We start from the raw sequence: 17,770 nt of genomic DNA on the forward strand, positions 1-17,770 counted from the left end.
TTATTAAAGACTACTGTACGACCAATGATGGCATTGGTCGTATATTGGTTGTTTATTCACAACCACTTTACGACCAATATTACATTACACCCTAAACTCGAAACCCCAAACCTCATATCCTAAATATCATTATAGTAAAACACAAATGTTCGAACAAAATGAAACATGATCACTCGTCATCAGAAACATCATTTTCTTCAAATTCACATAAGTAAGATAACATCTTCCGCTTGTTTGGGTACTTCTACTTCATTCACGGCATCTTCTTGTAAATGCGGTTGTTCATCAGTACTTAATAATATATAACTTCTCATTTTGTTTGCTTAATTATAGATGAAATTTGGGATAGGAGGTTTGGGGTTTGGGGTTTCGAGTTTAGGGTATAATGTAATATTGGTCGTAAAGTGGTTGTGAATAAACAACCAATATACGACCAATGGCACCATTGGTCGTAAAGTCGTCGTTTATTAAAGACTACTGTACGACCAATGATGCCATTGGTCGTATATTGGTTGTTTATTCACAACCACTTTACGACCAATATTACATTATACCCTAAACTCGAAGCCCCAAACCCCAAACCTCATATCCCAAATATCATTATAGTAAAAACACAAATGTTCGAACAAAATGAAACATGATCACTCGTCATCAGAAACATCATTTTCTTCAAATTCACATAAGTAAGATAACATCTTCCGCTTGTTCGGGTACTTCTACTTCATTCACGGCATCTTCTTGTAAATGCGGTTGTTCATCAGTACTTAATAATATATAACTTCTCATTTTGTTTGCTTAATTATAGATGAAATTTGGGATAGGAGGTTTGGGGTTTGGGGTTTCGAGTTTAGGGTATGCAATTTTGGTCGTAAATTAGTCATTAATGAACAACCAATTTACGACCAATAATGGCATTATTCGTAAACTGGTTGTTAATTAATGACTAGTTTACGACTAAAGCCATTATTGATCATAAATTGGTTGTTATTGTTTTCAAAATTTCCTATATATACCACTAGTTATCTTCTCAAATCACAAAAAAAATTTAGAAATCTTAAAAAAAAAAAATATGAAAGATCTAGAATCATAAGTCGAAACAGAATTCGTTTTTAATTTCGTCTTTTCTATTTCGACTTGGGATTCTAGTATCTTTCTTCTTTTTCTTTTATTAAAATTTAAAATGTAATAGATAAAAAATGTTTGAAGAGGTTTATCAAAATTTGATAAACCTCTTCAAATTTTTTCGTATTGTCATGTTAGTCACTAAATGAGAGACGAATGGTCGTACAGTGGTCGTACATGTACGACCCATTTACGACTAATCGAAGTTTGGTCGTAAAGTGGTTGTAAATTTACGACCAATGAGGACTAGTGGTCGTAAAGTGGTTGTAAATTTACGACCAATGAGGGATAGACCATTTACGACCATTTAGTAAATTTACAACCACTAAACTTCGATTACAACCACTTTACGATCACTAGTCCCTCATTGGTCGTAAATTTACAACCACTTTACGACCAAACTTCGATTAGTCGTAAATGGGTCGTACATGTACGACCACTGTACGACCATTCGTCTCTATTTAGTCGTACATGTACGACCCATTTACGACCAACGCTAATATCCTATATATACCCATCGCCTCGCCATTTGGTTGCACACTCACATCTCACTTCCCTCTCCCTTACAACCAATCGACTTCTCTCTAGGTAATTTTTTTTTTTTAGTTTTAGGTGGTTAGTTAGGTGATTAGATTAGGTTTGGAATTAGTTTAGGTTTAGAATTAGTTTAGGATGTAATTAGTTTATGATGAAATTAGATTATTTGTTTTAGATTATTTTTAATTAATTATTTGAATTGTTTATAACCATCTATTTTTTTTCAGATTGACGATATTGTTATGGCTGGCGGTAGAAAGAGACTTAGAAACCGTGGCGGAGGGACCTCATACGGGAATACTTTTCTCGGTCAGACGTTGGATCCATCAGCTTCTACTTCCCACTCTTCAGACTATGTCCCCGAGAGCCAAACTCCCAGCGTGCCTTATGTGCGTCCGCAGGCGTACGATCCTGCTGCAGTCGTACCTCCATACTATCCGCAGTATGATGCCTCGTACTTTCCGTATGAGGAGCCTGAGCGTGATCAGCAGCCGCAGCAGCAGTTTCAGGATCAGCAGCCGCAGCAGCCTCCACAACAGTCTCAACAGCAGCCTCCACAGCCTGCTCCACAGCCTGCTCCACAGCCTGCTCCACACCCAGCCCCACAGGCTGGTGCATACCAGATTCCAGAGCAGGTTCCTATAGCTCTCGGTCTTCATCCAGATTTGTTGGTGCCACCGAATGCACCATATGCAAGATATTCCGTGGAAGACATTCTCCAGATGCAGGGACGAGAAGGTTTACCAATCCTCGATCCAGATCTACGACCCGGTACGACTTGGTAATTATTTTTAAATTAATTAAATTAAATTTTAAATTTATATATAACAATTAATTATATATATTATTTCAAATTTTGTAGGTTTAAAGCGACCAATAAGGTGGGAAAGAGCGTTGGGAATCTCATCAGATCAAACTTCCGGCACGCGCATCCGAACTGGACTCTTACACTGGACCATGTTCGCATTACTTGGTTCAAGGTCTTCGCGGTTAGTTTTAAATTTAATTATTTTTATTTTAGATTTAAATAACAATAATTTGGTTAATTAATATATTTTCATGATTTTTTGTAGCAAAAATGGAATTTGCCTCTTGGGATCAATGAGACGGTCAAGGCAGAGTTCTACAAAAAGGCGGGGGCTCGCCTCAAGAACATTGTTGGCGACTGGAAGGAAAAGTGGACTCATTACGGGGATGACTTCAAACAAAGCTACCTCAGCGAGGACGTTTGGACTAACTTGAAGGCTTATTGGAATTTGCCTGAGTCAGTCCAAAGGTCTCTCACTTGCTCTGCGGCCCGGATGACCCGAGATGCTGAGGGTAATCTGCCAATACCTCATACTTCCGGACAAATTCCACACGCCCAAAGGGCCCTGGAAATTGTAAGGTTTTGATATTTCTTATTTTTTATGACATATATGTTAATTAAGTATTTATTAGATGTTAGTTTAATTCATTTTTTTTAATATAGGCTGCCGCAGAAGGAGCACCACCGACTCTGGCCCGACTTTACAAGTTGACCCACCAGCATGCCGATGGAACTTTCTCTCATCCTCGAGCAGAGCAGCTCTGCAACGATGTAGATGCTCGGATTCAAGAGGTCCAGACTCAGCTGACGCAAGAAAATCCGGATGGTGCACCGGTCGAGCTTTCTCCCATCGAACAAGACAAAATTTTTGAGCAGGTAAAATATTCGATATTCGATATTTTTAATTTATGTTTACATATTTTTTCACATATGTACTAATTAATATCTATTTATAAATTGAAGATCGCTCCGAAGAAAAGGGGACGTATACCAGGAATCGGGAGTGTGAACGATGTTCCGAAGGCGAGAGTTGAACACGCTGCTAGACGGGAAGCAGATTCCATGTTTCGGAGGGACTTGGAAACTGCGAACCGAACCATAGCCGACCACAACGACAAATTTAAGGCTATGGCTAACATCTTCGATATGCTGTTAGGTTAAACCCTACACGTCGACCCGTCGGTTGCGTCAGCATGGCAGAGCATGCGTTCGAGCTTTGCCGGTCCCGACCCTACTCCGGAACAGCAGGCAAATTTGGAACGGGAAGCGGATGAAAGGACTGCTGAAATCTTCGATGAAATAAACCTTAATGTTTAGTTTTTTTCGGTTTTAATTATTTTGTATTTTGAATATTTTAATTTTATGAATGTTATATATTATGTTTTATGGAATTTATCAAATTCGTATTTTTTTAATTTTATGAATTTTAATTATTTAATATTTTTATTTTATTTAAAGAATTTCGTAATTACTATTGGGCGTTGTAAATTGGTCTTAAAGTAACGACTAAGGTACATCTATCCGAGATGCAAGGTAGTCGTTAAATTACGACCAATGTACATCACCATCGATGTACTTTAGTCGTAAATGTGTGACTCATTTACATCTAATATACGACTACAATTTCCGACTCATTTACGACCAATACTTTACATCTAATATACGACTACAATTTCCGACTCATTTATGACCAATAATTTACATCTGTTTTACGACCAAAATGGGTAGTCGTAAATGTACGACTGCTTTACGACCAATCATCCGAGTCGTACATTTACGACTCATTTACGACCAATTTTGTTAGTCGTACATTTACGACCAATGTACGACCAATTGGTGATTACGACCAGTGATTAACGACCAATCGCAATTGGTCGTAACTTGATCGTAAATCACCATTAACGACCAATTTACTACCAATTCTGTAGTTGTTCAAGGCATGTTTTCTTGTAGTGTGTATTTTATGTTTTGTTTTTAATATAAAATTCACATGTAAGGTTCCAAAAAATATGAATTTAAAATATAATTCTACAATAGGATATTAAGACATGATAAAAAACAATCCAAACCAACTAATATCCAAATTAGGGTTGTTCAATATGCTAAAACCAAAGAGAACCGAACAGAAATAGATAATATGGTTTTTTGGTATATACCATCGTAACCAAATGGATGTGATTTTATAAAAACCGTAGGATTTGGATATGGTTTGATTTATAACCGATTAAACTGAAACATGTAAATATGTATATATTTATAATGACGCATGAATATCTATTTGTTATATGAGTTGAACTACAATTATAATTTGTAAATCACTTGAATTATAATTAAGTAACAATTTACCGTAAGCGAGGTTTCTTATTTTTTTAGTGTTTCTTTTTGATCTTTTTGTTTTATTTTAATAATAACTAAATTGAAGTAAAAATTATAAATTTGATGGACAACAATTAGTTGAAATTCTTTATAATTTTTTTTATCTTTAAACAAACAGAGTTGTGTTCAATCGGAGACATATTAATTTGATGAATACTAAATATGGAAGAATATAAAAGCTTTTATTTCATGCTTCTATTTTGATTTTTATTTTTATTTTCAAAATTTAGAGCTTTGATATTAATTCTATATTTGATTATTTATTAGATGATAGAAGCATTTTTTGTTTTATTCTTTTATTATAAATATATAATATTTTTTAATAAATGACTTTTTGACAACATGACTCTAAAATTCGTATAATATATAATATGATCTCAAAGTAGAAAATTATGTTTTTGGTATAAAATCGAATAAACTGAAAACCGGCGGTATGTAAACCAAATCGAACCAAAGTAAATATGGATTTAGAATAGTAGTTATATTTTACTAACTGAAATACCGAAAAAACCGAACCAACCGAAACCAACCCAATATCCAGATTGAACACCCCTAATCCAAATAAAACCGAACTATTATTTCATTCTCCAAAATATAATAAAATAATAATTTCATCCCGCGCAAGGCGCGGATCTTATCCTAGTAATTAAATAAAAGTAAGGTTATACCAAGACATATAGTTAGTTAATGAAATGTCCAAACAACTTGCATAAATAGATTTTTCAAGAATGATTCCCTTTTAATAGTTTAGATTAAATAAATTAAGGTTATACCAAGATATATTGTTAATTACTGAAATGTCCAAACAATTTGCATAAGTAGATTTTTCAAGAATGATTCTCTTTTAGTAGTATGGATTTCATAACAAATAAAATATATGATTTATTAAAAATCATCATTTTCAGTTTGTAAAATAAATTTTCAACAATAAATAGTAACTCCAAATCTTTAAGTACGGATCAAAAAATATATCTTCTTTTTGAAAGGTGGACCAGAATCTAGTTACAATTAAAATTATGATTGTCAATTGATCAAAGATACACTTCGCTAAATTGATATTTTTTTCTTAAATTTTCATATGTTTCTTAAAACAAAATATAACAGATTTTTCATTTACAAAACTAAAAACCAAACTGGAACACAATGTAATTAACAAAACTAATATGATTTTACCTATTTAACATTTAAAATAGTTTCATTTTTTTATTAGGAGAATAACTGCAATCCAATATAAACAAATAAACAAACAAATCATTTAGATATTACGAATCAAATTAATGTATAGTTTTACAAAAAATATTAAATTATAAAATAACTTATTATATATATATCAATTGTAAATTTTTATAAAATTTCAAAAAAGAAAAAGAAAATATTGTTTAATTTTTATCATTTTTTATTAGGAGAATAACTGCAATCCAATATAACTCAAATGATCTTAGATACATTAATTTTTATAAAACAAAAATTATGTTTTGATTTTTTTAAATATTTATAATTTCAATTTTAATTTTAATTTTCAGAATTTTTTTGAATTTTTAAGATTTTTGGAATTTTTTAAAAAAGAATTTAGATTTTTCGAGATTTGTTTGATACTCAATAAAAGAAAACATGTTATGAATATTCTTAAAAGTGAGAGTAGTCTAGTGGCAAGAAACCTCGTCATTTGGCCATGAGTTCTCAGGTTTGATCCACGCGAACAACATATTTTTGATAATAAAAATAGGTAAAACGACGTCGTTTCATTCCATCTCAAAACGACGTCGTTTCATTCCATCTCAAAACGACGTCGTTTTACTTAACGATCTTTGCAAACGTCGTTTAATCATTCTGTAAAGGCGTGTTTAATTTGGTGAGTCAGCGATAACTTACTGATTAAAGTTTAAAGTCAAATATAGTTCGGTGTTTTTTTGGCCAGCCAATATGTTCGTATTTATTATGGCAATTCGTGCAAAGTTCATGATTTTTTGGCCGAATTCCCTAATTTAAAATTTATACAATAAGATAATAAGAAAAAATGAATTTTGTTTAAAAGGTAATTTTGCATTTTTAAAAGATAATTCAAAACATGTTAATAAATAAATAGGAAATAATACAGTTATGATATTTTTATAATTTATGTATATGCATGGGGTTTCAAAAGATAATTTTTGTTATATTAGTTTATTTAAATTTTGAACCTATCAATAATTTAGTTGATTTTTACAATTCGATTTTTAAAAGTTATATATATATATATATATATGTGTATATATATATGTTAAATTATATATAATTTTCTAAAAAAATATTTACAAATCTAAGACAAGAATCCAATTAAATTTAAATAATATATTTGATCAAATTTTGAATCTATAGAACAACAATATTTTTGATTGAATTGGTGATATAAGTTTTGTGTTCCTTCCAAAACTAATGGGCTCTTGTAAATTAAATAACTGGGCTTTTAAACAACAATGAACTAGTCTAACAGATATACGAAGAAGCTTCTTTTTTTCCATCGAGAGAGACGAGAAACGACGAATCCGACGATGATGACGGTAGCGAATCTTCCCAACGATTTGGAATCGGAGATACTCGCTAGGGTTCCGGCGAAGTCTCTTTCCGAACTGAAAACGACTTGCAAACGATGGTACGATCTGTTCAGAGATCCGAAGTTCGTGGAGAAGAACAAGAAGATGAGTGGTGAAGCTGCAAGAGAGTCGATGCTACTGTGCAATCACGAGGTTTACTCAATCGCCGGAGATCTCCACAACAGCGGCGACATCGAATCATCTCTGGAGTTCACCGGTAAGCTTCCCTTGGACATGTATACCATCTCCCACTGCGACGGTTTGATCCTGTGCCAAGCGGAGAATAACTCTAGCGTTGTGGTTTGGAATCCATGTACTGGTGAAACGAGGATGATCGAACCTACAACTTGTTACTATAATAGCGATAGGTTCTCTTTAGGATATGATTCTCGCGGTAGCTACAAGATCCTGAGGTGGGGCGTTTATCAAAAGGAGGAAGAAAGTGTTGGCTGTTGAGAGTGAGATGTATGATCTTTGCTCTGATTCTTGGAGGTCTCTTGAATCGTTCGCCGTCGACTATGAAATGCACTGCGGTGCCGTGTCTTTGAGAGGAGACACTTACTTTGCTGCTGCTGGAGATAGAGAAATCGGTTTCTTCTTGATGAAGTTTGATTTCACGGCAGAGAGGTTCGTGCGTCTCCCTCTCCCGTTTCAGATCTATAATCGTGAGGACACTGTGGTTGTCTCTGTTTTTAGGGATGAGAAGCTCTCTGTGTGGTAACCGGGGTTCTAGCTCAGTTGGTAAAGGGTTCACAGCTGTGAGTTCCGCCACCTGGATTCGAATCTCGGCCACTGGGGAATTAACATTTCGGCATCGCCAGGGACAGAGGATCGACATGTGGCAACACGTGACTAGTCTGGACCACTTCGGTGGGGCCAGGATACCTCTGTATAATTCAAAAAAAAAGAAGCTCTCTGTGTTTCATCAGGATGATATTTTTGCGAATGTGATGAAGATATGGGTGACTGATCAGGTTGATGAAGAGAGCAAAGAGATATCGTGGAGGAAAGACTTTGTCTTGGAAGTGGATTTGGACAAGTTTCCACAACTCCCACGTCAGGTGAATGTGTCCAGTTTTTTGTTGGACGAGGACAAGAAAGTTGTAGTCTGTTGTGTGTCTAGTGGAAAGAGGACCACCATCTACATTGTTGGAGAAGATATGTACGAAATAGTTTATAACGCTACTGCTAAGGGATACTGTCCACTTGTCCTCACCTATGTTCCTAGCTTGGTTCACTTTCACTAAGTTTCAACTCCCATGTGTGGTGAATGTGGCGAGCTTTCTGTTGAAACGAGGACAAGAAAGTGGCAAGTGTGTTGTGAGACTTGTGACGAAGAGTTGAAGGGTGAAGAGAAGGACAGAATCTACATTGTTGGTTAGGTCGTAAATGCATCTCTTCTCAGCTCTCCACCTGTCCTCACCTATCTTCCAAGCTTGGTTTGCATTCACTAAGAGTAAACATGTTATTCTGGTTCGTTTCGGTTTATGGTTTAATTGTCTCTTCTTCTTATGCTTTTTGTGTATTTGTTCATATACATTGTTCGGCTTGTGTTTGATCGATCTTGGAGAGAATATAAATAACGTAAACTGAATCTTATTCATTGATTGAGTAAATAAGACAATACCAAACCAGATTCAGTAAACCAAACCGGTTCAAGTAACCATCCCATAAAAGAGCTAAAATGAGAAGAAAATCTCACAACACACTGTATTAAAGATTAGTTTCTTTTCACTTTCCATTGCTCGAACTCTGTTGAGCTTAACAGGAAAGAGCTTGCGTTTTTATGACCACCACCTCCGAATCTCTGCGAAACCACTGTTGTGTCTTCTTCTTCAACACTCCTCAAACTTATCTTCAGTTTGGTCTCATCCCCAAGCTCAGGGACTCTGTAAACAACAGCTCCGACACCTCTGAGTCTCATACCCTTACTCTTCTCCGCCAATTGATTTCCTAGCTCGCTTCTAAGCTCTGCAATCTCGTCTCCATTTACTGCCAAACACCGACCAAACTCTTCATCATCACCACCTCCAAGAACAATCTCATAGGACTGTTCAAGCGCCTGCTGGATCCGTTTAAGTTTCCTAGACAAACTATCTTTCCCTCTGTTGATCACACTCTCATGATCCAACGAGAGCAGCTGCTGAAACAGTGACTTATTCTGATTGAAATCGTATTCGATCCCTAAGTCTATGATTCCGCTGTTGAACGCTTTGCTCTCTGGTAGTTTCCACTTCCAGATATCCGCGTCTTCGATGTACTCGAAAACACGCCTCATCCTCTTGAACTCATCCAACTCTCTGAAGTTTCCTCGAGACTCTTCCTTCAGCTTGTGAGCAAAATAGTCAAACGCAATGGTCGCTCCGCTTCTTGTCATATCCAAAACTTTGGTAACGTTTTTGCAAGTGGAAGAGACATCGCCGAGGCTCTCAATAGCGGTTTTGTGGTGGTCGAGGATGACTACACTGTCGACTTTGGGAGAGACTTGTTGGACAAAGCCAGGCGGTCCTGTGAAATCAAGAAGATAGAGATGGCTTATGTCTTGAAGAGGAAGCTGGCTGACTGTGAGTGGAGAGTAGACTGTGTTTGGGAAGAAGAGAGATGGGATTGAGTTTGCTGAGAAGTATAGATGTGCTGCCAAGGCGGCGAAGACACCGTCGTGGCAAGGGTAATGGTAGAGAACCGCCACCTTCTTCTGCACCATCTTTCCTCCAAGATTCATTCCTGAAAGAAAAACCAAACAAAACAGAAGTCAAAGAGCTGATCCGAGATGAGTTTGGAGCATATCCATATATGCAGAAGCAATCATCAACCCAAAAGGGTAGACTAGAGAAAAGTACCAAGCAGAGAAGAGGTAGCCGAGGAAGAAGGACCTCTCAGACAAAAACCAGTAAAAGAAAACAACGACGTTAAATTAAAGTAGGGTTCTCGTTAAGTTTAAATGTCGAAAACACCCTTACAAGCCTCTACCTCTACGCCTCATCCTGGTCTGTTTAGGTCTTACATCGCATCACCAACATCATGCTGATCTTGAGAGCTTGTTTTATCTCAAAAATCCAGTCTTCACTGGGACAAGGATTAGTGTCAACTGAAGAAATCCAGATGTCTTCCAACACCTTTAGGGAACCTCTTCCTTCAATTAGTTTAACAACAAATCAATAGAATCTGATAGCACAGGTTCTTTGCACACCTTAGCCACTATAACCGACCAACGATCTGCATCAACAGCATTCCCTTTATTAAAGCTACTCATAACTTAACCGAGAATCTCCATCTTTCCACGCTCACATAGCCTTTGCAGAAACCTCTCTAGCCTATCCCTCCTAGGCTTGTAGCCTTTGAAAACCATTTCATCCAAGATAACCGCTGCTTCTTCGAACTGTAAACCTTTGCAAAGTTCATCAAAAACAATCCTATAAGATAAGACATCAGGGACGCAACCTCTCCGAGGCATATCTTCAAACAAGTAAATAGCTTCTTTCCAGTTTTGGATCCTAATTAAACAAGCCAGCAAGTATCATATTGTTGTAGCTTATAACATCTGGTTTCAAACCCTTTACAACCATCTCATCCAAAAACTCCGTAAGCTGATCCGAAATCATTCTCAACACAGAACCCACTAATCAGTAGAGATTGTAAGTAACCGTATCCGGTTCACATCCTTTTCCTCTCACCTCTTCCAAGATCCCTGAAACCTCGTTTGACCTTCCAGATTTTATAAGCGAGCTAATCAACGTAGAGTAGATACCTGAGTCTACTTTAACCTCATCCTTTAGCTTAAACGCCAAACTCAGTTCGCCAACTCGACACAACGCTTTGATCAACGATGCATTAGATATGAACCGTGGGACACACGCCAGACACTTTCAACATATCTTGCTTCATCTTCAACGCTTCCTTCACCTTCGAATCCTTACACAACACGTGAATCAGCGTCCCGAAGTTTAAACCAGTGGGTTTCACCTTCTTCTTGGTCATTTCATCGAACAGCTTCAAGGCCTCATCGAGACACCCGCTCAGAGAGTACTCGTTGATCAGTATATTGTAAGTACAAGCGTCTGGCATCGGTAGGGAGGCATTTCGTCGAACACGTGGAGCGCACGAGCTGGTAATCTTCCGTTCCGCGGCCGAAGTAATTGATCACGTTACAGAATAGAAACTCCGTTGGGACGATGCGAGAGTCGGACTTGAGAGCTGGAGGACGATCTGGTCGAGCTCGTCGAACATCTTGGAGCCGCAGAGTTTCGTGATGATGAGGTCAGTAGCAAATGAATGAACGAATTAATGTCTTAGCTCTTCTTTTTTGTTAGTTTACAACTGAAGAACAAACGTCCATTGTTATGCAAAGACCTCTCATTTTGCTTAATTCTTAATTAATTACAAGACATACTGGATCTCTACTCTGTAATGATTTAAAAATTAGACGACAAAAGTTGCGAAAACTCATCATTGTTAATCCAAAAAATACTATTATTCAGAGAACTAAACCAATTTTATTTGGTGGTCACTCTTGTTTTCTTATAAAACAAAGACACACCTACATTCAGACACCAAAAGGAACAAATATATTCAAATTTTGCTAAATGTATTTTTCTAGTATAGAGATTGTTGACAACAACAAAAAATAGTTTTATAATTTAGAATTCTTTTGACATTTATTAAATACTCGCAACTACGCAACCATGTGTCTTACAGTTACTTATTAATATATGTATCACTAATTCAAATAAATTATTGTTTATGTCCTCAAAAAATTTAAATTGAATATTAAATTATTTATATATGATAATTATTCATCAAAATATATATGCTCATTATTCGTTAAAATTTTAGAAAACTCTTTCATATTATAAATATTTTGAAAATTTATTGATACAGTGTATTCATATTAATAAATAAATAAATAAATATTTGAAATCATTCAATATCCTCTATATAAAATTAAGATTGTTATTTGATTACTTTGTAATTATATGTTTTCTGTTTCTTAATTTTTAATTTTATGATTTAAAAGATATTATTTTTGGCTAACAACATAAAATTATATTTTTAATAATACAATAATAAGAATACAATATATATAATTATTATTTTCATCTTAAATTTTTTTTGTTTTTAATTTTTATTATATTAATTTAAATGAACTATCTGATTTAAAATTGTAATTTCGTTTTTATTTTTGGCAAATTTTAATATTAATTTATAATCAATAATATAGTTTAATAAATAAATTTAACTATTTATAAAATGTAACAACGATATTAATCAATATTAATTTTAGTGTGAGAATTTCATAAATAATAATACAAAATATACGTTTTCTATTTCCGATAAGTGGAATTTATTTTTTTCGATTAAATTTCACTGAACTATAATATTCTGGCTTTGCAGTAGAAACTAATTTTCCTTGAACATGATAAATATCTTGAAAACGTTTTAGCATTATCTATGATTGGAGATTTTTTAAAACTTTAACTAATATTATAGTAGTTATAGGCTAATATTTTTGGGAGAAAAGAGTGATTTTTTGACTTCCGTATATATTTGTATTTCTTACTTAAATTTAGGGGTGGAATGGACCGGATATCCATGGTATATTAGGATATCCGGATCCGTAAAATTGTTATCTGAATCCGGATTCGTGTCTTTGGGTATACGAGGTTCGGATATCCAGACTAAAATCCGAATATCCGCGGATACCCAGATCCGAATATTTTTTAGCTATCTTATAAATAGTGAAGGGTGCTTGATAATATTCCATTGATTCAATTAGAAATCTAATCACTCGGTAAAAAGTTAAATAAAAATTACTTAATTAATCATTTATTTAGTCTATTTAAAATTATTTTAAAAAATAAAATTGAAAAAATATTGAAATTTAATAAAATTAAAATTTTAGCTATCTTATATATAAAATATATATGGTATATATTTTATATTTTAAATATTTTAAATATTTTAAATATATAATAAGTCCGGATCCGGATACCCCGATCTAAAAATTTCACTATTCAGATCTGTATTCGGATCTGCCAGATCCGTAGAAACACTACCCGAATTCGGATCCGGGCTCCCTGAATATCTGTTTATTGGACCTGATCGGAATAAATACCGGATAAAATCACAGATCCAGATTTTAATTCCAAGTCCTACTTAAATTGTGGATGAATGTTTATCTGTTCCTTTGATCTACTAATCAAAAAGAGAAAAAAAATCAACAGCCTGTCATATATAAAAAAACAGATTTTCACTTTTACACCAACTCATAGGTACAGAGAGACGTGTCCCATCCCAATTAGACACACTCCTTCAACTTGACAGATCTGTCACCTATTCAAATCTCACAGCTCCGTCATATTTACCCTAAATAACACACACACACACACCCCTTTCTAGATTTCGCACGTTCGTAATAGTAATATTTATTTTTAATTAATCAGAGATTCCCCCAAAAATAAACACATCTCTCCTCTTTCTCTCTCCTCTTTCTCTCTCTCTCTATTTCCAGATCGAACTCGCCTCTCCTCACAAATGCCTTTGTCACGTTCCCTCCTTTCGCGGAGGTTCTCGATTTCCTTCAGAGACCACCAGGGAGGAGCGAAGACGGCGCCCGAATCCGATTCTCACCAATCGCCGTCACCACCGACGACGACGAAGATGCAGCCGTCGTCGTCGTCGTCGTGGTCGGCGATGCTCCCTGAGTTGCTGGCGGAGATCATACGCCGCGTGGAGGAGAGCGAGGACCAGTGGCCTCAGCGTCGAGACGTGGTGAGTTGCGCCTGCGTGTCGAAGAAGTGGAGGGAGATCGCGCAGGAGACGACGGTTAGATCTCCGCTTAACTCCTCCGGCAAAATCACTTTCCCTTCTTGCCTCAAACTGGTATGCCTTTTGCTTTTAATTAGGGCAATTGATTGAATTAGAATTATATCTTCTTTGATCTTAATTGTTAATGATTGTTCTGTAAAAAAGTTGATTGCTTTGGATCATGTTTTCAATTAGGGCATTGATTGATCATACTATATAATATAGTATTCTGTAAATATGATAGATTTGATTGTTACTGTGTTTGAAAGTTGGAGACTTTTGTATTGGTGAGTGGTGAACTTTATTCTTGGCTTTTTTGACTTAGCATCTTTATAAGCTAATCTCTCAACACTTTTGTAATTTAGATTACACTTTCTTGATTGTGGAGGTTAATGGTGAACTTTATTCTTTGCTTAGGCTTAGTATGCCTTACTTTTAAGCCAATCTCTCAACAAGGAGTAATTGAATAATGGCATATGAGATTACAATTAAGGCATTGTTTAAAAGCAAGTTTTTTTATTATTCTGTAAATGTGTATTGTTTTGGGATCGTGTTTGAACGATTAGTTGCTACTGTAACTGAAAGTTGTAGTGGTGAACTTGTTCGTCCAGTAGTTTCATTTCTTTTTGGCCTCCTTGCCTTGGCTTTAGTATGTAGTTACCGCTTTTAATTGAAAATGGTGTGAGATTTGTTGCTGAGTTTTTCTGTGGGATGGATGCAGCCAGGGCCACGGGAGTTTTCGAATCAGTGCCTGATAAAGAGGAACAAGAGGACATCAACCTTCTACTTGTATCTCGCCCTCACTCCATGTAAGCAAATTCCAAAAGTTTCTTTTTTTCTCTTATTTTTTGGCTTTGCTTTGATTCTGTCAAATCTTGGGTGGAAGGATATGACTTCTATTAAAAAGTCTGTCTACGTTTGTTTTTCTTTTCCAAGTGTGAAAACGATCGAGTTAGTGACTTTCTAGGCGTGTAATTTAAAATTGTCTAAGTCTGTCACCAAACTAATGCCTTGAGCGGTCACTGAAAGGGACTCTCACCCACCCCATAAGTGAGTTGACTGTGTTGTTGACTTGGGTAACAACGAAGAAGCTTCTGCTCTGCAACCCTTATAGGAAATAATCAACTTCTGTATCGTCAAAGTTGAATGCATACTTTTATTAATTTTGTTTTTTGTTCACCAGCATTCACTGATAAGGGGAAGTTTCTTCTGGCGGCAAGAAGGTTCAGGACCGGAGCTTACACTGAGTACATTATCTCACTTGACGCTGATGATTTCTCTCAAGGAAGTAATGCCTACGTTGGGAAACTAAGGTCTTGTTCTGTTCCTAGGTTGAAGCCATTTTTATTTAAAGCTGAGACTCATTTTTTAATTTGTTTTGGAACTTCTGCAGATCGGATTTTCTTGGGACCAACTTTACAGTATACGATAGCCAACCTCCACACAACGGAGCTAAGCCCTCAAACGGCAAAGCCAGCCGCAGATTCGCATCAAAGCAGATAAGCCCACAAGTTCCAGCAGGCAACTTCGAAGTGGGTCAGGTTTCCTATAAATTCAACCTCTTGAAATCAAGAGGTCCAAGAAGAATGATAAGCACCCTCCATTGTCCATCCTCATCACCACCACCATCATCATCCACTGACCCAAACCCATGTGATGTTGTGACCAAGATGATGAAGAAACCAAACAAAGACGGTTCGGGGTTGACGATACTAAAGAACAAAGCTCCGAGATGGCACGAGCACTTACAGTGCTGGTGTCTGAACTTCCACGGAAGAGTGACCGTTGCTTCGGTCAAGAACTTCCAGCTGGCCGCGAGCGTTGACCAGAGTCAACCGGGCGGTAAAGGGGATGAAGAGACAGTGCTTCTTCAGTTTGGTAAAGTTGGTGATGACACGTTCACCATGGATTATAGACAGCCTCTCTCTGCTTTTCAGGCTTTTGCTATCTGTCTCACAAGTTTCGGCACTAAACTTGCCTGCGAGTGAAAAAAAAATGTGTAATGTTTTGATGTAAAATCATGTGTTAAAGGTTTGTGGAAGGAGAAAGCACATAATAATTTTCTAAGTTTGAAAACAAAATTTGTAATTTTAAAGACCCATAATTATCAAAATGTATCTCTTATGTATTTTATTAATTTTTTTTAAGTATCATATGGTTTTACTTTTACTGAATAAGCCTTGAACCAATGTAAACCAAGTGTTTCCATCTAGACAAATCGATTTTCCGGTTTACTTGAATTTTGAATGGCGAGTTGAACCAGGAATTGGGAATTAGGTTTCAATATAGGGCTTTTCAATTTCAACTACAGCAGCCAGCTCGACGTTCGATTAACATTTCAAATTCGAACTACGAGTAAATTGTGAAGCTATTCGAACGGATATTCATCGAAGACTAAAACTGCGACTCGAGAAAACGAAAAACTGGTTTAACAGATGAAGAAGGGATCGATCTTGAAAAAAAAAAGGAAAAAAAAATTTGGACCATTTCTCGATTTGCGCGTGTCATCCTTGCGCAGGGGCCATGCTAATCTTCTCTGTATCGTTCCAATTTTATCGGATGTCCCCGAAGGGACAATCACCTTCGTCACTCCATCGCTATATGAACACGAGTTTCTCTGCTTCGATGAGCGATGTGGGACGAAAGCGAGGAAGATGATTAGATATTGGGCCTGTCTGATAAATTATTAAGCCCATATAATAACTTTGTTAGGCCTGGTTATATATTAGAAGATCTAAATCTTTCTTCGGTTTTACTAGGCCTATAAATCTTTATTTGTCTTGTTCTTCTTCGATTGAAAATGATTACCCAAACCAGAATACTTCTTCTTCAATACAACCCGGTTCAGTTTGATTTATACCAATTTTATTTTGGAGCCATCAAAACTTTTAGTGTACAGAAACGAAAAAAAACTTTCTGATTAACATGAATACTAGGTAGTAACCCGCGCCTTGCGCGGAATGAGATGGTTAGATCAGTAATTTTTCGAAAATATTAGAAAGTATATAAATATAGTTTGGAATTTGGGTTTTGTGTGTTTTTTTTGTGTTTAATCTCGGTGGTGCTGATTTTACGGTATAGACGTCACTGAGATAGAAACATATATAAATCCTTTACTTGAGTGACATGTAAAAATTTACTGGAACATAAGAGTAAACACAAAACATGTTACCTGGCAACTGCGAAAGCATGTAATCATTTATTTTATCCACTTCATCATTTGTGGGAGTGAGAATGGCTCGATGTCTATACAAATCCTTAACTGTTGAGGTTTGAAAAGCTTGTCCATAAACCTCTTTTTCCATAGTCTCAATAGTTTATACATATCACCGGTGTGATTTATCTTACTCTGATTCATTTGCAAGAACTTGCATATAAAGATATAATTATTATTATACAATTTGATTTTCATATGCATGATTTTTGTATAATAACATACCTTCCTCGTAGGTCATTGACTTCAAACATGTAAGGATTCCACAGAACTTGGCTGTATTCTTTGAACCATGTAAGAAGAACTGATTTTGTGTATAATATCTAATTCGAGTAA

The 17,770-nt window shown here is 35.8% G+C and overlaps 3 protein-coding genes, 1 non-coding gene and 1 pseudogene across 4 annotated transcripts; 3 read left to right on the forward strand and 2 right to left on the reverse strand.

The window, feature by feature from the left end:
- The first annotated feature begins 1,901 nt into the window (after positions 1-1,901).
- LOC130499111 (uncharacterized) lies at positions 1,902-3,628 on the forward strand. The gene is made up of 5 exons (XM_056993014.1): positions 1,902-2,440; positions 2,522-2,648; positions 2,733-3,041; positions 3,131-3,343; positions 3,431-3,628. The coding sequence occupies exons 1-5, from the start codon at positions 1,902-1,904 to the stop codon at positions 3,626-3,628; spliced, it is 1,386 nt and encodes a 461-aa protein (XP_056848994.1).
- A 3,679-nt stretch (positions 3,629-7,307) lies between these two features.
- LOC108818720 (putative F-box/kelch-repeat protein At3g17540) lies at positions 7,308-9,015 on the forward strand (annotated as a pseudogene).
- Positions 8,997-11,822, reverse strand: LOC108818722 (uncharacterized). Its single transcript, XM_018591644.2, has 2 exons — positions 10,257-11,822; positions 8,997-10,140 (listed from the first exon to the last, which is right to left on the reverse strand). Exon 2 carries the CDS (start codon positions 10,136-10,138, stop codon positions 9,137-9,139), a length of 1,002 nt encoding a protein of 333 aa, XP_018447146.2. The 5' UTR covers positions 10,139-10,140; positions 10,257-11,822; the 3' UTR covers positions 8,997-9,136.
- A 2,045-nt stretch (positions 11,823-13,867) lies between these two features.
- Positions 13,868-16,357, forward strand: LOC108823043 (tubby-like F-box protein 7). The gene is made up of 4 exons (XM_018596270.2): positions 13,868-14,295; positions 14,942-15,029; positions 15,404-15,533; positions 15,614-16,357. The coding sequence occupies exons 1-4, from the start codon at positions 13,948-13,950 to the stop codon at positions 16,206-16,208; spliced, it is 1,161 nt and encodes a 386-aa protein (XP_018451772.1). The 5' UTR covers positions 13,868-13,947; the 3' UTR covers positions 16,209-16,357.
- A 335-nt stretch (positions 16,358-16,692) lies between these two features.
- Positions 16,693-16,795, reverse strand: LOC130499326 (U6 spliceosomal RNA). Its single transcript, XR_008938204.1, has one exon. It is a non-coding gene; the product is annotated as a U6 spliceosomal RNA (small nuclear RNA).
- Between the last annotated feature and the right edge of the window lie 975 nt (positions 16,796-17,770).

Source organism: Raphanus sativus, chromosome 8 (genome assembly GCF_000801105.2).
Source record: "Raphanus sativus cultivar WK10039 chromosome 8, ASM80110v3, whole genome shotgun sequence".
In the NCBI taxonomy this organism is placed as follows: Eukaryota; Viridiplantae; Streptophyta; class Magnoliopsida; order Brassicales; family Brassicaceae; genus Raphanus; species Raphanus sativus.